Source organism: Notamacropus eugenii, chromosome 7, assembly GCF_028372415.1.
Source record: "Notamacropus eugenii isolate mMacEug1 chromosome 7, mMacEug1.pri_v2, whole genome shotgun sequence".
Taxonomy (NCBI): domain Eukaryota; kingdom Metazoa; phylum Chordata; class Mammalia; order Diprotodontia; family Macropodidae; genus Notamacropus; species Notamacropus eugenii.
Window position 1 is genome coordinate 2968442 of NC_092878.1, and position 27025 is coordinate 2995466.

Below are 27025 nucleotides of genomic sequence, written 5' to 3' on the forward strand. Positions count from 1 at the left end.
CTTTATATCAATCCCTTAATTACCTCCAAATTCTATGACTTCTAGTTTGGATCTGCTCCATATATACTTGGTCCAACTCCGATGCCTTCCCCATCTTGGTTCTTAGTGGTTTTTCTTTGTTCTTAGTAATAATAATAGCTAACACATAGTGCTTACTATGTGCCAGGAACTGTGCTGAGCACATTACAATAATTATCACAGGGCTGTTATCTTACAATTTGTTAATATCTTACAATTATGATCCCTTACTGCTTTTTGTCTCCTTGAGAAGCCCTGGGACTCTGATGTCAGAGTCCAAATGTGGTATCTGATGATAAGACTATTTTGTTGTAGGTGTCTTTGTAGATCTTTTCGATTTCTAAAAGTATTATCCTTCTTTAATTTTCATATTTAAATACTCGGTATGAATTTGTTTAGTTGGTTCCCTGGACAAGTTTTCTTTTTTAATAACTATATTTATTGATTTATGCAATGAATCTTACAATTTGTGACATCTTCAAAATTTTTTTTAATATGCAACATTCCTTCCTTTAACAGCAATGACTAGTTTTGCAATTTGACATTCATTCTGCATGTTTTTGACAGATTAATTCTTCATCAGGAAACTACACTTTTATTACATTGGATATTAAACATGCCTCAGACAAACAGTTCATTTTTCCAAGTCTAGCCTTAATTATAAATCATAGGTTTTAGTTTTTAATGTTCATGCCATTTAGATCAGGTAAGTTCCCAGGTCGTTGTATTTATTGCAGTGCATTCTTCCCTCAATGGGAACAAGTCTTCCAGACCCACTAGAAATAAAATATCTTCCAAATATCTGGGGATGATGAATGTCTTAGTCTTATGGGACTTCCTAGGTTTTATAGGTTCATCGTAACTTCTGGAAAGGGGTTTATTAAAGGCTTGAATGAAAAACTGAATTTCATCAGTAAAAACTACATCTCTTCAATCTTTACTACTTTAGACTTTGTATTGTTTGTGCTTCCATCTGTCTTTTGCCTCCTTTTTTATACCCAGACCTGAGCACAGTGCCTCGCAGAATAACTGTTTGTTGACTGACTGATTGACTGATACTGTCTTGCTAATGAGAAGCAGTTTTTCTTCCTAGTAAAAATTAATAGCTGTTTAGTTTTTTGTTGTTCTTCTTGTTCTTCCAATTTAAAAAAAAAACCTATAATAGACTCATTGATAAGCCTTCTAGTTGTCATCCTTCTGATGGAAGTCTTTGGAAGTCTTCAATGAGATGGCTTTGCAGCAGCTTGGGAGGTGGCCCAGCATGGTGGATAGACATCCAGCCTAGATGCCAGGAAGACCTAGATTCAGATTCTCCCCTCAGACTTCAAATTTCCTGACTGTGGCAAGTCATTTAGCCTGTCCATGCTCTAGCCAACTCTCTAGGACCATAAGTTGTAGAAAAATGATGACCAAAATTGGCAGAGTGTCTCCTCAGCTGAAAGTTCCCTGTGAAATTATGGGGTGCCACTAGGCACTCCTTTTCCTCCAGATATCAGCACAACCCAGAACTTCAGCTGAGGTTGCTGGGATTGAGGAGTTGGGCACCATTGCCTGGGATATCACCCGTGAGGCTGTCACCTTAACAGAGACAAGCTTTCTTTAAACTGCTTTTGCCTTCTGCTGTTTGATTCTGTTTAATGAGATGATACTGTCTATAACTGCCCATTTTTCTTCATAAGATTTTACAGCCAAGAGTGAGATATCCAAAGGATGTCCACTTGTAGACATTTACTTCTCTATTTTTTGATGTAGTTAGTTTTCATAAAATTGCTGCTCAGCAGTAAGATTTGACGGATTCCCAGGTATTTTCAACTAAACCACTATACAATCTTGGAGAATGGAGCTCATATTGACCCTTCTTTGCCAATGTTGATTTATTCAATTATTTAAAAAATCTTATTGTTAACATTTTAATATTTCCTTCCTTCCCTCCCTCCCTCCCTCCCTCCCTTCCTTCCTTCCTTCCCTCTTGGGTTAAGTGACTTGCCCAGGGGCACACAGATAGCAAGTGTCTGAGGTCATTTGAACTTAGGTCCTCCTGACTTCAGAGCTGGTACTCTATTCATTGCACCACCAAGCTGCCCCCAGTCATAAGCTATTTCTGACTACACATTCCCTCTATATTTAGTACTGGCCTCCTCTTCCTTCTTTCTCTTCTCCTTTTGCACAGACATCCCTCATTTAAATCCAATTCACTTGCATATCATGGCATCACCTGCCTGATGTCATGGTCCTCTTTGAGAACAAAGGACAGACAACAGCCACCTCCCTAACTCAGTATTCCCCTGCAGCATGCTGTAATGAAAGGACCTATGTTCGAATCTTGGCTCTGTGATTTCCTAATCGTGTGACCTTGGGAAAGGTCATAGTTCCCTCTTCTGTGATACCACATTTGTATTAGCTAACTTTTAAGTTCCATTCTACTCTGATTCTATGATCTTCCTCCCTTCTGGGTCAAGAAAGGTCTGGTCTGACCAGAAAGTATCACTTTCATGAAAATGATCACAAAAATGTACTTGAGTATGTTTTTGTTTATATACTTTCCTGTAAAGTGTAAGGATATATGCCTGGTTCGTTTATCTCTGCATGTAGACTGTTAAGGACTTCAAGGTTTCTGTCTTTGTGATTTGGTGACATTTAGAAAGGAGCCATCTATGCTGTACTTCTTAGTTTTTTGATGGTGATGATAAATTTACATGTTCCTCATTTAGCAGTGTGACCTCAGAACCAAAAAGATCTGAGTTCTAGGGCTGCCTTTGCACATATTGACCGTGTGGCCCAGGACAAGTCACATAACCACTCATTAACCTGTATAGCTCTCTAAGATCAGAGAAGATGCTGCCCTGCGTGGGCAGAGGGAAGTTTTCTAACCCAAGACTTTCCTCATATCTATGAAATCCAGTCCCTATCCTCAACCTACAAATTAACATCTTAAATTTTTCAGTTGACCGTTCAAGAATTGGACTGCACAGATTTACAAATATGTTTTGGCCCATTTTGAGATGAGCCAGATTGGCCCTAAGAAAACATGGAAGAGGTCTGTCCAAATGCAAATGAATAGCACAGCATCGTACAATGTTAGGACTGGTAGGATCTCAAGACTGATGGGTCCAACCTTCTTATTTTATAGATAGGCTGAAAGAAAATAAATGGATTGTCTGAAGTCACACAGCTACTTAAGAGTTGACCTTAAATTGGAACCCAGTGTTGCCTGAATTAAGTTAAATCTAGTTTTGCTGAGGTGTCTTACTTCAGTAGTCTTTTGCCCATGACTTCCTTCCGTTGCTCATGGTCAGCACTTTGAGCCCATCTTTGTGAAAAAAGAAAAACAATCCCTTGTTTCTGGGAGGATTTAAAAACTGTTAATAAGAAACTTGTCATCAGTACTTCTGATATTTTTAGTAGGAACTCAGCAAGGGATCTATGACACAACAGAAGGAATTGCATTGGTACACTGGCTTTTGAAAACGTTTCCTGTCGATGAGACAATCATTTCCCAAGAGGGTGTTTGATCTGAAAAGTGGGGTAATGTGGGAAAGAGGTGGATAGGCACGTCCAAATTAGGGAGGTTGAGTTTATTCCAGTGTCTATTACAGTTCCTGGCACATAGAAAGTGAATTTAATAAATGCTTGTTGATTCATTGAAAATTGCCTAAAATAGCCTAGGTGGTGGGCCATGTGACTAAGGCTCTATCTTATACTATTCCTTGCCCATCACTTTTCTGCCAGTTGACATCCCACTCATCTTTCAAGGTCTGGGTCAAATGCTAACTCCTTCATGTAGCTATTTCCTCCCATCTCTCCTCAGTGGCCAGAAGTGAGCCATCTCTCTTGTGATCTCTCAAGTACTTTTTAACATCTTAAGGCCTTTTATACTCTATTCTGAATGAGAATTATTTGAATAAGTCTAACTGGTTTCCCCATCCTTGCAAGCAGATAATAAACTCTTTGAGAGAAAGGCCTGTATCTGACTCATTTTGACATCCTGTACATGGTAGGCATTTAATAAGCATCGTAAATGTCTGGTAAGTTGAATTTCTGCTAGAAATCAGGCGCATCAGGCCTGGGATACATGGATGACGTCAATGAATTGGCTTCATTGCTTATTTTAAAAAGTATTTAGATGTTATCTGAATAAATACTTTATTTATAAATAGTGTGGACTCAGACTCAAAGTCAGTGTGACATCTGCCTGAATTCTTTGCAGCATTTAGCATGAGAGGAAGCATGTTACCACATTTCAAGGAAATGGTTCAGTATGGTAAAGAATACCAGGTCTTGTAGTTCATAGGCTTATAGAACTGAAGGGATCTCCCTCATTTTAACAGATGAGGAAACTGAGACTGGGAGACTTTAAGCGACTTGCTCACATTGCTAATAAATGACTCTCAGACCAGTGCTCAGTCTACCACACCTTGTTGAATCATAGGTAGAGGAGACCTCCAGAAATAACCCAAGTATAACCATAGCTAACTCACCCAGAGACCTTACTATATCCACAAGGAGGGCTACTTCTTGCTGGCTAACTTTAGCAGTTAGTCCTCTCTTTTTCAAGAGTGTTTCCTATGACTAAATAAATCCTTTTTTTGCTGGCATCTAAGTTTAACTTTTACATCAGAGAACTGTGAGTGTTTCATCATTCTGGCCTTCAATTTCCTCATTTATAAAATAAATGGTTCAGATTAGATGATCTCCAAAGTACTTTCTGACTCTGATCCTTTGATTTTGTGAAAATGACCCTTATATTAATCCTTTATTAGACTCAGGCTCCCTCCTATGAACAAAGAAAAAAAATCAAGTTGTTAACTCAGTCTATCGGATTTATGAGAAGAGGTAGAATTTCTAGGTAGATGTTCAAGCCATGGCTTGAATTTGTTTATTTCATTCTATACCCGATACATTTTCCACTTTGGAGGAAAATTGAATATTTGCTACCTCAGTGACTGTTGTTTGAACCTCTGCTTGTAATGTTCCTCCCATCTCTTTCTTGTCCCATCACTCTCCTTTCTATGTTCTTTTTCTTATTCTCCTATTGTTAGGAAGCTAATGTTACTACTAAAACTTTCACAAAATGGTTTATGATGATTCTGTAGAATACGATGTTGTTTTTGTGAAAGACTTAGATCTATATAACTCAGCAAGGTGAGATGTTAAAGGAAAACCCAGGTGAGATGCCCAACTTAGTCTGCTATGACAATTAAGTATTAATACCTGGTTATTGCCTTTCTGACCACCCACCCATCGTTTCCCTTGTACCCACCAAACTTCTCAATCACAAGTCTAAGACTGTCTGCAGTTGTTTTGTTGTCCTTAAAAATGTTTTCTTCTTCTTCTTTCACATGTGTAAACATGTGTGCTTGTATGTAGACATAATATTTAAACTTACTTTTAAGTGTGTATACACACATGCATGCATTATACATACATACATATCAATCAGAGAGTGTATGTGTGGGATGAGTGCAAGCAGGTGCTTATGTGTAGATATATACATGAATTACGTTGTGATGGGCATAGTTTCTTTGCTGGAACGCATAGCTCATAGGTGATTAAAACAAAACAAAACTACAGGATTAAGAATTCAGTTATAAGGACTCGAGTAGGTCCAAATCTCATAGACATGGAGAATGGCTGACATTTTTATCCATTCATTACATTGTGAGCTCCGTGAGAGGAAGGAATGCTTTTTGCCTCTTTTTTTGTATCGCATTTCATAAATGTTTTTTGACTATTAGCTATGATTCTAAAGTTCTGTGGTAGGCTAGAGATTGGATATGTGATTTTATTGGTGTAGGGAACTCCTGGGTGAAGAAACTCTATCCACCAATGTAGGTCATCATCTTCCTTGCAATTTATAATTTTGAAGAGTAGCTTAGGGCACCGAGAGTTTAAGTAATTTGCCCATAATTCTAACACCAATATATGTCAAGGGTGGGCATTAAACCCAGGTCTTTCTGGCTTCAAGGCCAGCTCCATAATGCATTATGCCCTGCTTCCTCTCTTTGGTATCAAAGCTTATTTATTGCTTTCCGTTACTTATTAGATGGTAATCACAACAAGTCTTCTATGTAGAACTATTTCAACAATTGGTTCACTCTCACTATGTCACAATCCCTTTCATTAATATTTTCCATAGAGATGCCATGACTTTGCCAGATAGAAATGACTTCCTGGAATATAATTGCCTTTCAGAGCCACTTTCCTCTCAGGAATACTTTGAGATTGAGAAGACTGTTTGTGAAGACTTAGAAACTGGAGGCATATGATGCTTTGTCCAACTAGTCACAGAAAAAAATGAGCAATATTTCATTTTTTTTCATTTTAAGACTGAAATTTAGGTTAAAGAGAACAAACATCCTAATTCCCCTTTCGAAGAAAATAATTCATTTCAGTCTGGAATATAATCTGAGTCCCCTAAGCAATGTAAGTCCAATGACAGTGTACTTGATTGTGAGTTGAATTTTGTTTCATATTGGATTTCTTACTCTCTCTTTAGAGACAGAAAGGAAAGTAAAAGCCAATGACCGTGAATTCAATGACAAGTTCCAGTATGCGGTAAGTGATATTCATATTATATTGGCATGTATAATATCTTTTATATTGAGGATGGTAGCATCCTCACTCCTGTCCAGAACTTTATAAGTTTCACTAACATTTTTTCTTTGTTTTTATTTGTCTTAATACAATAGGATAGGGATAGGGATCAGACCTGTGATTTCATTGACGTAGGTTGCTCACCGGTGATGAAACTCCTTTTTATCAACATAGGTTATCACCTCTACAATTTGCCTGTGCCTAAAGCAAAGAGACATTAAATGACGTGCTCAGAGTCACACATCTTTGATGTCAGAGGTAGTACTTGAACCTAGGTTTTACTGGCTTCCATGTCAACTCTTATCCATTGTACTACATTGTACTCCTCTTCCTCCTTTGTTGTCTTTCTAGAAGCCAAAGACAGAGAATTTGAAGGAGAATATGATCAACTGAGTCAAGGGCCAGAGAGGCAACCTTGAGACTGAGTTCTGAGAAAAGTTGGCTGGGTTTGTCTGGCAGGTCATTGGTACTATTAGAAATCATTTTTAAGATGGTTTTTTTTGGAGGGGGAATCAGGTTATAAGGGCTTATGGAAGGACTGAGTATTGAGGAAATGGAAGGTTGTTTAGATTGCTTGTTCAAGAAGTCTGCCAGTGAAAAAGAGAAGGAAGGGAGTACGAGCAGCAGCGTCAAGGAAGCTTTAGAATTGCTATTCATGTATATATTTTTTATAGTGTTTCAAATTTGAAACATCCATGAAAGTTGAAATGAAAGAATTTTAATCTCTGGGACCCTCTGAATGTTTAAACATGATGATACACCCCAGACCTGCTTTAATTCCCAGTCGGAAGGGCATTTTAAAGTTCTCTTTTTGTTGAGAAGTATTGCTGATGTCTTGTCAGTCCTCTCGCGCAAAATTGGGACCATTTGTGCACTGATGGGACAGTAAAGATGAGGACAAGCTGTACGACAAGCTGGAATTAGTCACGGAAAGTGCCAGGAACCTGCATTTGTTATGGGTCTGGCTGTTAGCTCCTGAATTTTTTGTGTTGGGACATCTCCATAGTAACTATTTGTCAGAGGCTTTTAGAAAATATACACAAAAATGCCTCTTGTTTTGAGTGTTGTCAATGTTTGCAGAGATTTTTTTTTGGAGTTCTGTAAGGGCAGGTATATATTTTTTTCCTTCTAAAAATAATTCATCTATAAGAGCTTGGTTATTTTCTGGACATTGGTCAGTACTTCCCATCAACTTTTTTCCTTTTCCTTTTCTGGCTTTGAAATTTAAAACAAAAACAAAAACACTAGAGACCACAGTTTATCTTTTTCTGTATCTGACTTAAGTAGTGCTATTTCTTGGCTAAGAGTTTGCCTGGTTCCCAATTTCCTTAATTGGGAATGTCTGTTTTTAGTTTCTATTTTAGCCTCTGAATTACTAGTCTTACTTTTGAAAAAAATTTTTTTATTGATATCTTTGCTTTTTTCTATCACCTTTATCTTCCAACAAAGAATAAGAAGAAAGGGGAAAAAACAGTCCAGGAAAAACTAATCAACACATCACTTAAAGCTGACATTTTGTGCTTTGTTCTACACCGATAGCCCCCAACTTCTTCAAAGAAGGGAGTAAAATGCCTTCTCAAGTACAAGATTGAGAAAAGATTGGTCGTGTACGAATTATTATTTTAAAATGTCTAAAAATGATATACTTTTTATGATCAAAGTCCTTCATAAAATTCTAATTGTTTGCTTTGTTTCTTTTTACATTCTCTAAGTCTGGAGAAGATTTCAGCAAACTATAAACTTGTTCCTTTTCCCATTAATTTCATGCAGAGAATTTCAATAAAAACATCCAAACTTAACTTTCCTTCCTCTTTATTTCACTGAAATAATTGAAATCGAAGACTAAATCAACTTGTATAATTAGAAGTTAGAAGAAGACAGTATTATAGTAGATTGTTTAAGCCCCAAGAAAAGTAAAATTAATCTGAATTGTAAAGTATTGTTAGTATATTTACATTTTTAAAGATTTGAAATAAAGAAAGGAGGAACACAAGAAATAGAATGGGGACAGGGTGGTTAGGGTAGTATTCGGCATAGATGAAAAGAAAGTGTTGGATTTGGAGGTAGGGAACCTCGATGTGAATACCAGTTCTGCTACTTGCTGTCTGTGTGACTTTGGACAATAAATTTGCTCCTCATCTTTAGATGGGGTGGGAACAGACCTTGAATAGACCTTTTACCTTTAAATCTATGAAAGTTGACTTTTTTTGGAAGATGGGGAGACAGAAAAATTGAAATGCAGTTTGTAAGTGGTTTGTGAAAGTAATTCATAAATCAATCAGTTGGACAAGTTTACTAGCATTTATAGGATTTAACGGAAAAACCACCAACCCCAACTGTTTCAAAGTGGTTCTTCATCTCATTTCACACTTCTCTTTACTGGACCACATAACCTGGCTTGGCGAAGCATGTTGCCAAAAGACACAGACAATCAGGTCCCACTTTTTTGAGTAAGAATTGGTAAAAAAAATTTTAAATGAAATTTTGCTGTTGCTGTTACTTAAAAATGTATCCATATGTTAAAAAAAAGAGCACCCATGCGTACAATACCTGGACTTTTTATTTCTCTAGACTGTTGCGTGCCATCTCTCCTCAGTGTAATATAAACATGGAGGCTGAAACTTTATGGAGCTTTTGGTTGAATTGTATGTGTATGTTGGCATAAGTATATATGCATATATATATATATATATATATCATAGGATTCAGAGAACTTTAAGATCATCTGGTTCAAAATTTTCATTTTATGACTGAGTTTTAAAGAAGCAAAGTAACTTACTTGTCCAAGGTCACAGAGGGTGTAAATGGCAGAGATTAGATTTGGGTTAGATTCTCTGTAAGTTACCTTTTAACATTTTGTAATTCTATATTTCTCTAAAAGATTTTTACCCTGAAATTTAGAGCTAGAAGTGACCTGGGAGACTGAGATTGTTGGAGTGAGTGTGTGTGTGTGTGTGTGTGTGTGTGTGTGTGTGTGTGAGTGTGTGTGTGTGTGTGTATACCTCACTAAGAAAGAAAGTTCAGTAAGGGTAACCAGGGGGCTGTATCCCCAAGAGGCAAGTTTTATGAACATTTTAAAACACGACTAGTTCCGACACTGAACTGTTGTTACCCATTTAACTTAAGTGCCATCTATTATATTAATATTCAAATATTCAAATATGTGGGAGGAGATTATTGGCATTTTTGAAGTTATCAGAATATTGGCTTAGGCCATTCCTAAAAGGAGACAGGGGGATGGAATAGATGACCTCTGGAGGTTCCTTCTCATCTTGAGTTTCCATGACCCTATGATTCCATTTAGTTCCACGCCACTGTAATTGGAATGCCGTTATAGACCAAATGCCACAAAGCTGCCATTGATGTGAGCAAGACATATTTGAGGTTAGAAACATAAATAGGCAGAACTTCTTTTTAATGTTTTCCAGAGAATAACATTTTTCTGAATTTTCTAGATGAGATGATGCGTTGAGAGAAAGGTATTTTTATTGTGTTGAAATAAACTTTCACTAGCATTTCTCCTAATGGATGTGAGAAGGGGAATGGACTGTCTGAACAGATCATGCTAAATAATTTGACAAAGCTATAAATTTTAGTGGGTCGTGTTGCAGATGCAGTATTTCCTCCATGTTCAGTTCAGTTTAAGTTTTGGGGTAAATTGTTATGGGCAAATGTCTTGCTTCAGGTTAAGCAATCAGAATGATCGCTAGAAACTCTGGACCACAGAGAAGATGAACTCATACTTGGTTGTGATAAATCATTTGTTTCAAAAGGTGAACTTTTAATTTTGTGGCATTTTCAGTTTAAGAAGTATTTATCAATGTTATTTAATAAGTATTTATTGAATGCCTGTTATAGGCCCCCAAACTCTGCTAGGCTTTATGCAATATACTCTATGAAAAAAGTTTGAGACATAGGCCCAGTTGGCTCAGAAGGAACTTGCAATCTCATTGAGGAAATGTGACAAATACATACAAAACCCACTAAATAACTGCTTAAATAAGGCAAAAACCATCACAGGCAACACCATTACCACTCCCTTTTATAGAGAGATGACAAGAACTTTCCTTTAGAAAAAGAGGAAAGGGAAGTTATGTGGCGCAGTAGATAGGATGCCAGCTTAGAGTTAGGAAGACTTATCTTCCTGAATTCATTTCTGGCCTCAGACACTTACTAGCTGTGTGACCCTGGGCAAGTCACCCAACTCTGTTTGCCTCTGCTTCTTCATCTGTAAAACTGATAAGCAAATGGCAAATCACTCTAGCATCTTTGCCAAGAAAATCCCAAATGGGATCGCAAAGAGTTGGACATGATTGAAAAACAATTGAACTGAATGTTGAGGAAGGAGTCTATATTGGTTTTCTCTACTGACTATATAATAATAGTAAAAACTATCGTAATAATAGATCCTATTTATATAGCACTTTATACACATACATATACCCAAGATTTTTGATTTCTGAATTCAGTTTCTTATTCTGCTTACTACCTGCGCAACCTTGGGCAAATTATTTAAAAACTCAACCTCAGTTTCCTTATCTGAAAAATGGAAGGGTTTAGAATAGATGGTCTTTCAGGTCCCTTCCAGTTTGAAGTCTATAATTCTAAGGTAGGGACTATATTCCATTGTTTCTTTATATCCCTAGGTTCTAGAATAGTGCTTTGTACCCAGTAAGCTCTTAATGTATCTGATTAGTTGGATTTTTTGATGTGATCCTTGCAACAAGCCAATGGGATACGTCATACAAATAGTGTCACCATTTTGCAGATGAAGAAACTGGAGGCTTGAGAGGCTGGTAAAGGAGTCAAAGAGTAAACCCAGGTCAGAGGATAACTGAATTTCCTAACTGGAAGGGAATTCAGAGGTCATCTAATCTAGCCTCCCGAATGTATCCAGAGAATGCTCATCTAGCCTGTGGTCTGGAAGACTCCTTTGAAGGAGAAGCAATTCATGACCTTTCCCAGTAGTTCATCTAACATTGGGGTAGCTCTAATTGTTAGAAAAACTAAAAAAAATCAAACAGAAATCTGTCTCTTTGCAATATCCGTGTGTAGTTTTTTCTCCTTCTTCCTCTAGGATTGAGAAGTCAAGTCTTTTTTCCAGGTGACTACCCTTCTAATACTTAATGACAGTTTCATAGCTTCCTTGAGCCTTCAGCTTTAATGCCCCAAGTCTTTAAGCTGCCTTGGCTATTTCGTGGATGTGAAACTCTTTGCAATTGTGATTGCTGTCCTCTGGATGTTCTCCAGTTTATCAATATTCTACATAGCATGTGGTGCTCAGAACTGAATCCAATACTACAGCTGGACCATCACCTCTCTTGTACTGTATGTTGTCTTTTCTCAATGCAGCTTGAGATGGCATTTGATTTTTTTGGTTGCCATCTTGTACCAATAATTCATATTAAGCTTTTAATCTACTAAAACTGCCAGATCTTTTAAAATGAAATGCATATAACCATATGTCCCCTATCTTGTACATACGGAGTTGATTTTTTTAATCTAAGTGTAAGATTAGCAAGGCATGATCATTTTGGACCTTGACTTTATCTTCCAAAATTTGTGTCATCATCACATATGATAAACGTCAGTTATACCTTTAATAAAATTTTGATAAAAATGTTAAACAAGACAGGGCCTAATATAGATCTGTGGGGCACCCCACTAAAGACCTCATTCTAATTTGACATTGATCCATCAGTGAATGCTCTTTGCATCCTAGCATTTAAATAGTTACAGATTCCGCTGATTTACTTTCTAGGTCACATATTTCCATTGTCTTCACCAGGAGCATGAGAGACTTTGTCAAATGTTTGACTGAATAGATCATAGGATTTAGACAAACTGGAGACTTTTCTGTAAGATTTCCCAAGTCAAATGCGGACTGAATAAACCATAGGCAGACTTTATCTATGGAATGCTTCTGATCTATCAGTCTAGTTGTCATGTAATGAAAAGAAATTTGATGGCACAGTAGATGGAGCACTGGACTTGGAGTCTGGAAGACCTGAGTAAAAATCTAGCTTCAGATTGTACCTCAGTTTCCTTTTTTGTCAAATGGGTATTATAATAATAGCATCTATCTCCCAGAGTTGTTGTGAAGATAAAATGAAATGATACCTACAAATTAGAAGGCGTTATATATGTTACTATTATTGTTATTGTTAATATCGGATTTATTCTTGAAACTATGCTTCTTTTTGGTGATCACCAGCTCCTTCTCTAGACAATTTTTAACTGTTTATTTATTTTTAACGATTTATTTATATTTAACTATTCATTTAATAGTATTTTCTATGATTTTGCTAGGAATAGAAGTCAAGCTCATTGACCAATAATTTATAGACTTCATCCTCTTCTCATGTGTGAAAATCAGGCTAACTTTCCCTCCATTTCTATCATCTCCCCAAACCTTTCAAAGGTAACAGACAGTGGCTCAAAGTACACACAGAAGAATACTTACTGACTGACTGACACCTGCCAGTATTACCAGTATCTTCATATAGTTCATCTTGGTCTAGTCATTTGAACTTGTCAAGGGCAGCTATCTGGTATCTTACTGTCTCCTACTTATAAGAGGGTAATGACAATTAGCTATTTTTGTCTTTTCTTTTCTAGTCTAAAGATTGTTCTTATTGGCAGAGAAAATAAAAACATTATAAGGGTTATTTTCTCTCTCTCATCTATTTTCATTGTCTCATTTACCTTGAGCAGGAATCCCTTCTTTGGTCTTGCTCTTTCCCCCCAAAAAGCTAAGTGTCACTTTGGTTGTCTTTAGCTTTCCTTTCTTTTCTTAGCTCACTTTCAGTTTTAGTACTAATGACTGTTCCTATGAGACTGTGACAGAATTTTGTACTTATTCATTATCTGTCATTGCTTCCATCTTGTGTATACATCTTTAAAAAAAAATTCTGCATCCATTTGCATTTCCATCGGCAGGATGAGTATATATTTGCATAAAACTCTCCATTTGGTGTGTAGTTAATATTTTATCTGAGTAGGAAACCCTATGAGTAAATTCCCTCTACTAATACATATTTGCAATTGGCCTGCAATTTATAGTCTTGCAGAGTGGTCTGGGAATATGGAGAGAATAAGTGAGTTGCCAGGGACCCACAACCAGTATGTATCAGAATTGTACCCAAATCCAGGTCTTTCTCCCTTCAAGACCAGCTTGCTGTCTGCTAGGTCATCTCTTCTTTAGTTTGGAAAAAACTGTGAATATTTTCCCACGTTAATGTGATAGTAACAATATCTTACATTTGATTAATGTAGTATATCACGACCTTAATTTGAAAACTTGCCAATTTGTAGATTATAGTAACATGATTATTTTCTGGTTTGGAGAACCATGTGTTAGCTAAGCAGACTGAATAATATGATGAGCCCATTATAAAGTACTAGGCAGGTACGCAAGTTTAGTGAGCTTTAATGAGTTAAATTTTAATGACAGGGAAAAAGCACTATGGTAATTTAATTTAGAGGTAGTATGAAATTTGGTGACAAAAGAAATTGCTTTCAATAGACCTAATTAGCTCTGAATCTTGATAGGGCCCATCTTATTATTTGTAGCTTGAGTGACCTACCTTACTTTTCTGTTAAATAAGAGATTACCCTAGAATTTAGTATCTAGATGATTCCTAAGGTTCTTTCTGGCTTTAAATCCTATGCTCTATGATCCTGGCCTCCTTTATCCTGATCTAAGGGAATAGGTCATGGACCCTACTGTCCTATCACAGTACTTTCAACAAATGAGAAGATTTATGTATATGGACAAAAATGCCTCTTTTAAAAGCCATTTTTTTCCTTTTGGAATTTCTCTTATGACTCCTTTGTTTTCTGATTTGAAGCTTACCCTGACCTTTTCATACTGTTAGTGAAACCATCCAGAGCTCAAATTGAAATTATGTGTGAAGGTCTTAGTTTCTATGTTGGGTTTTTGTGCCATTTCTTCCCCCCCACGCAATACTTTTCATAATGGAGTTAGGGAGGAGAAAAGGATTGGCATGATGCAATTGGCAAGATTATTTAAATCAGCATGGGCCTCTAGCACCCTTTTGTCTATGTTTGCAGTAAGGTAGTCAGAAATTTATGCATTGCCTTGTTGCAAGGTGAAATGTCTTATCTCTTAAGCTACAGAAAGGAAGCTACGTAAAGAAGACTTGTCTGAGATTTAAATGTTCTAATCTAACTAGTAAAACGTGCTTGAAATTGCATGAAAACCTTCCAGTTTGGACCCAAGTTTTGCTCTGTGCACTGATCTCTCTGTTTACTTGTTATCTTGCGTGTTTGGGGAATTGTAGGTGCGACTCGGTACTTGCCTTGGTCCATGTATTGATGCCGAGTTAGTTTTGACTTTCTCAGGAAAAAATGTCTTATTTAAATAAACTCTAAGTGTCGTTTCCTGTAAAAACAGTCTCCAGGCAGAACTTTCTTTCGCAGCGTTGTATTTGAAGCCTGGATCCTGGAGATATGTTTTTTCTTTTAACAAAATACCAAAGTCTACGGAATTGAAATCTTGCTTTGCTTTTTGCTATAAAGAATAGTTGTTCTTTGGGGGGTGATAATGGGGTAGGGGGAATTGCTGCTAGTGTCAATAGTGGTTGTGAGTGTCCCGAGTAAAGAAACACATGATGAAAGCAACAGACAACTGGAATATTTTACTGCCAACCACAAGGCAATTGTGCTTATTCACGCACTAAAAGTCCTGTTTTAATTCAAGGTCTCATACATACATAGGCAGTGAACTTGGAAGGGACCTCTCTGGTTCCCTTCAATCCATCAATCAATCAACAAACGTTTATTAAGTGCCTGTTAGAAGGTGGATATATATACTGCAGATACATTTCCAGGATTGTGCTAATAAATGTACCCATGACAGACTTCTAAGTTTTGCATTATGAACATTTTCTCCATCACTTTCTTAAGTCTGGACAATCACAGAAACAATAAATCAAGTTGTGGCTTATAGTTTGCTGGTTTCTGAAATGTAAATGGTCACAATGAATATTTAACAACCACTGGAGGAGCTGGCTCCAGCATACTTCTGTGAAATGAAACCATCCTGATTCTAATGGGGGAGATGAGAACATATTTATGTATATGTGGAATAAATATAAACTGAATAAAGACTGGGTAGTTCAACACAAAGTAGGGAGGGAGGACTCTAGGAGTTGGGGGGATCAGGAAAGGCTTCTCATAGAAGGTGGCACTTAAGAACCATCTTGAAGGAAGATAGGGAATGTTCCCAGTCATAGGGCAATTCCTTTTATGTCCCTTACTCTAGGCCCAGGGTTCTAACCACTGCACCACCTACTCGCCCTGTTTATACTTTTCTTTATATTCTCAATATTTAATATCGTGCCTGGCACATGATTGGAGCTTAATACTTGTTCCACTCCACTCCACGCCACTCTATTCCATTCCATATGAATTCCTATGATAGAAAAGCTCTGAACAAAGATATTTGGAGCAAGGCTACATTTCAGTGATAATAATCTTAAAAGAATTTCCCTTGGAGTGGTCATAGCAGAAGGCATCAGTGGAATCATTTGTTTGAGAAACCTCCTTTGGTGGTTTCATTATGGAAACTGTCACCTCTGGTGTAGCAACTGACGTATTCTACAGAGATCACGCTTGACCTTGCTCCACAGTTCTTTGTGAACAGTTCAAATCCAGTAATGAAAGGTCTAGTAATGAAGACTCATGACATTACTTCAGGGATACTGAGTTTAAGTTTATGTGATTTCAGCCTAGAGATAGTTTGAGGTTTACAGGCATTGAGCTTAAAAATAAATGTACTTGCAGGTAGAATTTGAGAATTAAATTAGAAGGAGTTTAATCTATGATCTCAACTTGATCTATGATCTAAGACTATCACTCATAGCCTTATTGCTGGTACAGATTAAAACTCATCTTGTCCTTCCTTTGAGGATTAATCAATTGATCAGCTATTAACTTAACATTAATTAAGGCCTTACAGTGTACCAGGCAATGCATTTGGTACAGGAGATACAAAGATAGAAATGAAATAGTCTACTTATTAGCTGTATGACCCTGGGCAAGTCACTTAACCATCTATCTTAGCTTCCTCAACTGTAAAATAGGATTAATAAACATATACTGAATGAGTCGCTTAACCTCTGTCTTTCTCAGTTTTCTCATCTGTGAAATGAGGATATTAATAACATCTACCTTTTAGGGTTATTGTGAGAATCAAATATAGTAATATTTGTAAAATGCTCAGCACATACCTGGCATACGCAGGCACTTCACAAATCCTTGTTACCTTCTCCTTCCCTGCCTCCCTCACCCCCTTTTCTGTCCAAAGAGCCTACCGTCTATCAGGGAGACAGTGTTTATATATATATATATATATCTCCATACAAAGTAATCTTTTTTGAGGGAAAGTACTAGCAGTTTGGGGTTGGAATCAGGTAAGTCTGCATAAAGCAGAAAGTAGTACTTGATCAGAACTTTGAAGGAAATGACTGTGTCCACATGGAGCTCTTCCTTCCAGTCTTCTCTTAGTCTATGACCAGTAGTCCAGCACGTGGACTCCTTGGATTCCTATTATTTACCTATCATTCCTCGCTCTCGTTGCATGACTTGTTTACTCCTTTTTCAGGTTATACATGGCATCCTTAATTATGTCTTTTTTATCGTTTCTTACACTTGGATCATCATTGGTAGTATGCTTCAGCTTATTTGTACATATACATGAGTCTTTTCACTGTCCTTTGGGTCACCTGTGATTTAAATTACAAGCAATTCCCCAGGCCTCAAAAGTGTTTTAGTAGCGAGCTCATCTGCCCCTAATTGGGTCTGTAATGCTGTCCAGGTGAATTTGCATGATGCAAGAGATGCACTTGGCAGGATTTCCAGGGACAGCAGACCACTGGTGAGGCCACTGTGCTCTGTCCTCCTGGAAAACAGCAAATGTTTATTTCATGATTTGGGGGAGAGGGGAGGGAGGTATGCGTGCAGGGGAGAGGGGATGCAAAGAGAATAATCCAATGTTGGGCCCCGTGCTCCATAGCCTGAACATACATTGAACGACATATTCCTTACAGCAAAGAGAGCTGTTGGCCCCAGGTACAGGAGAAGGATAGGATTTGAATTGAATCTTGAAGAAAACAAGGTGACCTGAGGCAGAGATGAGGAGGTAGAGCATTATATGCCTGAGGGACAGTCAGTGAAAGCGAAGGTAGGGATCCTGAAAAGTCAGCGCATTTAGGGTTAGGTTTGTTCAAGGAGAAGCAGGGAAGACCCAGTCACTGGACTGTTACCTATTCAGAGGGAAATAGAAAAGGGCCAGGTTGTAAAGGGTTATGAAGGCAAACAGAAGGCAAATTACATCTTATCCTGGAGCCTCTGGGGTTGTTGAGTAGGGGCCAGATCTGTGCTTTAAGAAGATCCCTTTGGTCACTGAGTGGAGGATGGTTTGGAGTGGGGAGACACTTGAGGCAAGGAGACCATTCAGAAGGAGAAGGGGACTCAGGCAAGACATGTTGTGAAGGCCGAAATCACAGGATTTGGCAGTAGATTAGATATGTTGGGTCAGTTTGACTAATGGTTCCCATTGGGGAATTGCACTCTGGTCCCCTGTGTGAAAGGCAGAGATAATCAACACTAGACCATTGTGGGTATACAACAATCATAAATTATCTTGCCATTTTACAGATAAGCAGTGACGTAGGGGGAGAAATAATGTTCTAAAATTTACCTCAGAAAAACCACAGGGCTTGACTGCTATCTGACCACCTGTCCTTTAGTCTTAATCTCTTTAAAGACAGTTGTAGTTCTAAGGGGGAGTGAGAGTAGTATCCACGGCCCCCCCAATACTAAACTTTGTAGATTCTGCTTCTAAGTTGTTCCTTAATTCCACTATCAAAACTTTTTTTCCTTTCTCCTTCCCTCTCCCTTCCTTCTGCCTTCCCTCTTTTCTCCCTTCCTCCATCTCTTCCCTCTCACTTTCCTCCTTCCTTCCCCCTCCCTCCCTCCCTCCGTCCCTCCCTCCGTCCTTCCCTTCCTTCCTACCTTCCTTCCTTTTTTCCTACCTTCCTTCCTTCCTTCCTTCCTTCCTTCCCTTCCTCCCTCCCTCCCTCCCTCCCTCCCTCCCTCCCTCCTTCCTTCCTTCCTTCCTTCCTTCCTTCCTTCCTTCCTTCCTTCCTTCCTTCCTTCCTTCCTTCCTTCCTCCCTCCCTCCCTTCCTGTCTTTTCCCTTCTTTCCTCCCTTTTTATTGTTATTTTTTGTATCAATCTCATTTACAAATATATTCTTCCTCTTCCCCTCTTCAGAGAATTATCCCTTATAACAAGGTAGAAATAAAAGTTCCATGAAATGAATACATTAACTGAGTGACAGTGTAGACAATATTCGTTGCTCATAGTTTCCCACCACAGTAGAGTAAGAAGACGTAAGAAAATAATATACACAGTAACTACAAACAATGTAAAGTATGGAAAGAAGCCCAAAACAATCAAAAGTGAGAATTACAAAGATTACTAAGCACAGCTCAGAAGTGGGAGGCTCGCGTTGGGAGCGGTACATCGCACACATATTCAAACTTTTTTGACAGCTCAGACAGCTCAGTTGTGCTGATTTTTTTCTCTTTTTCTTTTCTTTAAAAGCATTATTTAGGATGGCTCTCTGGGAGGGGACAGGAGGAAGGAGACGGAGAAATTCTGGTAATATAGAAAGAAAATAAATCAATCAAATCCATGTAAAAGACACAAATATTGGTGGAATGGAGGCAGAAGCTCTGAAAACTTCCAGGGATTAACCCCAGAAATTGGCAGGTATTCCTAGGTGCTGGTGGTCAATTTATCCAAAGCCATTATATAAAATTCTTAAAAATTCCATTCCTGGCATCTCATCCATAGTAGGCACCCTCGGACCTCACTGCTGTTATCTGTAACACTGCCCAATAACCTAAGGCTGTGCATCCTGTTTGCCCAAAGGAGGTGGTCCAAGCCTGGCTCTAGGAAGCAGCATGAAGATTGGAGACTGCTGGGAAAGAAGGGAATAAAGAGAAACCCTGAATCAAGACCCTACCATCATTCCCCCCAGGAGCATCGCTATGTTAATATATGACCATTGCCTCAGCTGAGTTTGCAGGTCCCTGAAGGCCCCCAGCCTTCTAGCGAAAGTTCCATAGTTCCCCCAGAGCCAGCCGCTATTTACTTACAACCTTAGACTAAAGTGTTCACACTCCCTTTAGTGTGTGGTTGATGCATCGCCTCCCCGTGGGAATCCTTACTACAAGCCTGTCCTTTCTTGTTATGTATCCTTTTCTTCCATAACTTCATTAACATTGTTGTCAGTCTTGGGACACAAATTTCTGTCAGTTTTAATTTAGAGTTTGCCTGGTTCCTAGCTCAACACGACCAATGGGCTCAGGCATGTTTTGATGTTGAATACTCGGGAACAATTCTGCTTATTAACTCAAAAAGACCTCTCCTTTCCAAAAGCTCCTGTGCAGTTTAGGAAGCTGGCTCATACAGATTCACATTGGCCCCAATGAAATGCCCATGGGGTAGCCCAATGCCTTCCAAGTCACTTAGGCTAAGGACCTACAGAATGTGCTTACGGGTAAACACTCAGCAGTCATTACCAAATAGAACTTCTAAGATAAAGGAGATAAAATATTGGGATAGTAGGAATGCCAGTTTAAAATCCTGCTGAAAGACATCAGTAACTTATCAATATTTAGTTTATTCTTTTCCCTCGCCCCTCTTTACTGTCTGCTTGTTTAACTTCTTGCCCCTGTGGACACCGGAGCACATTGGGATTCTGTGTGCCACTGTGTGTGTATGTGTATGAAAGAGATTTTTCTGGAATCACTCATTCAGGATGTTTCCTATACTCTTTCAGAAGGTAGGAAAGAAAAAAAATTGCATGATATTGAATTTACAAAACATCTTGAGTAAAAAAGGGTACTTTGTCTAAATTAATCATACAGGAAAATTTGATTTAATCCCTTGGTAAATTTCTCAAAATTAGTTCTTTGTACATGTTGTTGTGTTCGTCCTTTGTTGTTGAAGAAGACCACGCCATCAGAGAAATGATGACATGACTTGCACTTGGCTTTGTAGTGAGTGAGAGAAGGCTGGGCAGGTCACCAGCCTCACTTCTCCTCCAGAGCCATCTGAATCCAGTGACCTGATACTCCTCAGGATGACTGGAGATGACCCAGGATGAGGCAATTGGGGTTAAGTGACTTGCTCACGCAGCTAGTGAGTGTCAAGTGTCTGAGGTGAGATTTGAACTCAGGTCCTCTTGACTCCTTGCACTGGTGCTCTATCCACTGCACCACCTAGCTGCCCCTTTGTACATGAATTGCCATTCAAAGACCATTACTTGGACCAGAATTCTCTGTGGTGTGCTGCATCAGTGGTTAAAGATGTGAACAACTGATTAGGTGAACAAGGTTCATGGTATTATCTGACAGAATCAGGTTTTAGTTAGGCTGGGTCTAGAAAATCCTAAATCCTGTTTATATTTCTAAGGTAGGGATAGGGAATTAAGCTCCCAAGATGGGCAAAACCATGCTCCCCACAAATTGAAAAGACTGAATACAATTCTTGCTTTTGATTGAATTAGGGGAATGATTTTTTGTGTCACCATCGACTTAGGACTTGGAAGGACTTCAGAGGCCATCCAATCTAACCCTTTCATGTAGTTAAAAAAGATTAGGAGGTATAATCATAGCTCTGTAGTGATGTTTTACAGTTTTAACAAATCAAAATGAAATAAGATCCTAGATTTAGAGATGATAGGATACTTTTGAGGCTGTCTACCGCAACTCTCTCATTTTATAGATAAGGAAACTAAAACTCTAAAGGTGTTAAATGATTTGCTCAAAGTCACACAGATAGTAACTGAGAGAGATGGGATGTGACTCTACTTTTCCACTTATTGCTCAAGCTGAGTAGGGCAGCTAGATGGCAAAGTGGATAGCACACTGGACTTGGAATCAGGAAAACATCTTCATGAGTTCAAATCCAGTTTCAGACACTTACTAGCTGTGTGACCCTGGCAAGTCACTTAACCCTGTTTGCCTCAGTTTCCTCATCTGTAAAAATAACTGGTGAAAGAAATGGCAAACCACTCTAGTATCTCTGTCAAGAAACCCCAAGTGAGGCCACAAACAGTTGGACATGACTGAAATGAATGAATGTAAAACAAACTCAAGCTGAGTAGAAGAAAACTCTTCGACTTTATCAGAGCAAATAACTTGATAAATCACATCAAATAAAATCAACAAACATTTATTAAGGACTTTCTACGTGTCAAACACTGTGGCAAGAGCTGGTGATAAGATATAAGCTAAAAAATAGTCTTTATTTGCCTTTAAGGAGCTTATCTCTAAAGAGGAAAGAACAAGAAAACTGAAAAAGGGTGATGGGGAGCGGGTTCGTCTGGGCACTTACCTTAAAATAGAGGTTCTAGGGGGAACTGACCAGTCAGAGGAAGGAGCCACAGGAGTGGAATGATCTTCCTACATGAGAGGACCACTGGATCATGATTGAGAGAGAAGTCCAGAATCATCAGTGGAACTGAGAAGGGAATAATGGGATAGATCAAGATAATTATTAATCAAGAAATGAAAGATTTCATGTTTCAGAGAACATGGGGGCTTATGTCATCTTGTAGAACATGCCACTGTCATAAAGCATGACTACTTTGACTTATGACATTGAATTCGAACTTATTTTCATACTTCAGGGTGGTCTTATGGGTGGGGGAAGTTGCCTCTTTCTTTCAATATAGTTGTTTTCCTTTATAATTTTGTGTCAAAACATTATTATTCTAGGAAGTGGTCCATAGGCTTCACCAGATTGCCACAGGAGTTCATGACACAAAAATCATCAAGGATCTTGATCTAGAGAATACTTTGTCTATGAAGCAATAGCCTTTCACTTGCTTCACATTCATATTCCTGTTTTTTGTGGCTAACACCGTTTCTCCAAATGATCTGAAGACTGTGTTTTCCTCAGAGGTTGTCACATTCCTCTTTCTTAATTGAAATACTTACCCATTTGATTGCATCTGCAATTACATTAGACATAGAAAATTAAGCAATCAGGTTTCTCCAACAACTCATTTAGAAAGCCAAATAGCCCTTCTATAACATAATAACACATTGTAGAGGTCTTGGCCTTGGGGCTAATCGTACGCATGCAAGAGCAGATTTTGGATCAAAACCAAAATGGGATGGAGCTGCTTGTAACCCAGTGATTGGACGTAGTGGTTGGTGAATTCTCAAGCTGTCATCGGTTTCTGAGTAATTTTCCTACTCCCTGTGAGAGGGCCTTTCCATCTCCTCCATGTTAGTGTGCTCTCTCCCAAACCCTAACTTACTTTAGAACGACTTGTCTCTATGCTGCATACTTCTGCTAGAATGTAAACTTCTTGAGACCTGGGGCTGTTTTTTGCTTTTGCTTTTGTATTCCTATGGCATAACAGGCAGCTAGGTAGAGTAATCGACAGAGTGCTGGATGTGGAATTAGAAAAAAAAAACAGGTTCAATCCTGCCTCAGACACTTATAACTCTTTGACCAAGGGCAGCCAACAGTTTGCTCATCTGTAAAATGAAGATAATAACAGCACCTATCTCACAGGATTGTTGTGAAGACCAAAGGAAATAACATGTAAAGCTGTTGACCAAACTTAAAACACTATAAAATTGCTAGCTTTTATATAAATCCTATTAATAGATGCCTGTTGAATCGAATCAAGAGAATTCATATACACACAACATTTACCTAATCCATTCTTATTATAAAAATGATTACCGAAAGACAAGATGTTCTATTTCTTCTTCCCTTCTCAGAAATTATTTTTTATCTGGTTGCCATGAAAGGCTAACAATAACTATATTGGTACTGTGCTCCTGGCCAACCAATTTTCCAAGCTAAATTTTCCTCTAATGAAGAAAAAACTTCCATCCATCATGGGTAGAATATGAAGGACAATATTGTTCTATCATAGGATCATAGACTTTAGAGTTGAAGGCGACCTTGGAGATCATCTAGTAAGCGCAACTCTCGCATTTTACAGATGTGAGAATTAAGCACATAGAAGTTAAATAGTGACTTGTCAGTGTAAGAGTTAGGAAACCTGCTTTTTGGTGTCCTCTCACCTCTCTGCTCAGCATCCTTACCTTCCTTCCTACAACTCCTTTTGCTCAACACTTCCTTTCTTCATCCTGTCTCCCCACTGTCCTGTATCCCATTTTTGCTCCCTAGTGATTGACTAGAAAACCTTGCTAACTAACTAACTAACTAACTAATCTGTTTGCACTTAACAGATGAATTAGTTTAAGGTCTAAGACTCAAATTCAATTGAATTCATTTCAACCAGCATTTATTAAACACAGTGCTAGGCACTGGATATGTATATATATATAAATAATGTATATATGTATATGTATGTATGTATATATGTTCAGGAAGCTGATTGACAGGGTTGATGTTTTGGGGGCTCAGGGCTTCCTTTTTGTCAGGCTAGTCCTGGATATAGCTGAATTTATAGAAAGAGTCCAATTTGGACATGGGCATGATGATGAATCAGTTTACTTTCCCAGAGGTGTTTTGGCTTCAGAGACTGAGACTAGTTCTCTAACTGCTGCTAAGGGAAACTATCACTCTTACACACATTCTTCCAAACCCTGAAGCAGTGATTCCTAACCTTTCAGAGCATGAGGACCCCTTTATTATGTCCAAAGAGTTCATGGGCCCTCACATGATAGTAATTTGTACTATTAGGATCTCCTTGGGCTCTGTTTTTGCTTTTTCTCCATATCCCCAGCACTTGGAACAGTATTTGTCATGACAATTAGGTGGGACAGAGGATAGAGCCCTGGACTTGGAGTCAGGAAGACTCATCTTTATGTGTTCAAATCCGGTCTCAGTCACTTCCCTAGCTGTGTGACCTTGGTCAAGTGACTTAACCCTGTTTGCCTCAGTTTCTTATCTGTAAAATGAACTGGAGAAGGAAATAGCAAACTACTCCAGCATCTTTATCAAGAAAATCCCCAAATGGGGTCACAAAGAGTTGGACACAACTGATAAATGACCAGATAAAAAAAAAAGTGCTTAATAGATGATTGTTGATTGATTTGTTTCCAAATGAAGTAGAAAACATGACAGAAAGTAATCATGAATTCAGTAACACATTCAAATGAATTTGTATTTTATTATCATAGCATGGTAAAAACACACTGGTTATGGACATGTGCTACTGGAGGATATAATTGAGAACAATAAAAGATTTAGGTGTTTTTCTTGCTCTCTGAGCTTTACTCTAGTTGCACCCAGTTCTTGGAATGCATTACCTCTCGTCTCTTCTTTTTCTTTTAGCATTCATCTCGAGGATTGCCTTTTATATGAGACCTTTCCTGATTCCCCCGCCTCCTAATGTCTTCTCTCCTCCAATCACCTTGTCCTCCTTATTCAGTATATAACTCTATATGTATATGTTGTCTCCCCAAAAATATTGTTGATCTTTGGGGGAAGGGATTTGTCTCTGTAGTGTTTAGTACTGGGTGTGACACATAGTAAATGTTTAATAAATGTTTGTTGATTGACTGGTTAATTGGTATTGGTGCAAGACATGCTATTAAATTTACAAAAGGTATGTTTACAATTGTTTTCATGCTGCCTGTTTTATTGGAGTCAAAGTGATCAGAATGGCAATTCTTGCTGTGACGAGCGGATACCTTGCAATAACTTTTTATTGCCTCCCGTCCCCACCTTGGGTTTGGGTTTCAGGTTATGAACTGCTACTGTAAAGATTTTAAAAAATATAATGTTGAGTTTTCAATCAACCAATAGCCATCAAGTCCTTATTATATTGCCAGAACTTTCTAGGAACTGGAGATACAGGTACACAATAGACATCATATAAATGACAGTTTTATTATTGTTATCAGTATTATGATCTACAACTACTATCACTGCCACTGCTGTTATTATCCTGTGTGGTAAAATTATAGAAGGAATGTTTTCTAGTCATGGAGGGATGACTAGTTCTAAGACTCCAAGGTGAGAGGAAGGAATGACATGTTGGAGGAACAGAGAGAAGGCCAGTTTGGATGGAGCCTAGACTGAGGGAAAAGAAGCGATATTCAGTAAAACTGAAAAAATAAGTTGAAGCCAGATTGGGAAGAATTTTAAAAGCAGAACAGAAGAGTTCATATTTTATTCTAGAGTCAATAGAAAGCCACAGGAATACGCTGAGCAATGGAGTGAAATAGCCTTTTGCTTTAGGAAATAGCACTGTCAGCTGTGTGGAGCAGTGGTGGCAAACTCAGATGAAAATGGGACCACTAAACTACGTACATTTTAAGGCTCTCTGCAGGTTACACATTGTTTTAGTTTTTAAATGCAGAGTTACCTGCATTTTATCTATATTTTATTCATTTTGTTAAATATTTCTTAGTTACATTTTAATCAGATTTGGGCTGCACTCAGGAATGTTGTGGGGGTGCAACAGAGTGGGAAGAGACTTGAAGCAAGAGAGTCAATTAGGAAAGCCAAAAATTGTAATAAGCCAGATGAGAATGCTGTGAGGTACTAAAAGAAGGTGGTGGCAATGTTATTAGTGAGCTGGTGTTGACTATGAAAGATGCTGTAGAAGTAGACATGACAAATGGCCAATGATTGGTTGTGTGGGGCTGTTGGAGAGTGTAGAGTTGAGGATAATGCTGAAGCTTTGAACCTGGGAGACTGAAAAGAATGACGGTGCCTCAACAGAAATGGAGAAATTTGGCAGAGGGGCAGTGTTTTGGGAGAAAGAGAGTGACTTCTGTTTTAGACATGTTGAGTTTGACATGTCTATGGAAGATCCAGTTTGAAATTCCTAATGGGTGATTGGTGATTTGGACCTGAAACTCAGGGGAACCTGAAAGTGGATATATAGATTTGTAAAAAGTTCACAGAGAGAACAGTTGAAGCCTTGGGACCTTATGAAGTCACTAAGAGCATATAGAGAGGACAGGATGGCCCAGGACAGAGCCTTAGGGTATGTTGAAAGTTCCGGGTCATAATATGAATGATGAACCTGCAAAGAAAACTGACCAAGAGTGGTTAGACAAGTAGTGAAAAGAACCAGGAGAGAGTAGTAAGTAATCAACAATTCAGATGCTAAAGAGAGATCCAGAAAGATGACAACTAAGGAGCAGAACAACCTATCAAATCTGGCAGTTGAGAGGTGGTTGGCAATTTTGCAGAGGGCAATTTCAGCTGAGGATGAGCTCAGAAGATACATTGAAAAGGGTTGTTGGGAAGGAAACGAGAAGAGGAAGTGGATTGGCTGAATGTAGACAGCTTGTGGTAGGACTGAGAAAGAGGAGAGATATAGCACTATAGCCTGAGAGGATGGTAGGGTCTAGAGAAGGTTCAAAGAC

At 38.4% G+C, this 27025-nt stretch overlaps 1 protein-coding gene across 6 annotated transcripts in view; it reads left to right on the forward strand.

The window, feature by feature from the left end:
- Positions 1–27025, forward strand: part of ATP8B4 (ATPase phospholipid transporting 8B4 (putative)) — a 339741-nt gene that overhangs the window by 54952 nt on the left and 257764 nt on the right. For all 6 annotated transcript variants that reach the window (XM_072623610.1, XM_072623613.1, XM_072623609.1 and 3 more), the window contains one exon: positions 6515–6573. In XM_072623610.1, the coding sequence (XP_072479711.1) occupies positions 6515–6573 (59 nt within the window). The remainder of the gene's footprint in view (positions 1–6514; positions 6574–27025) is intronic.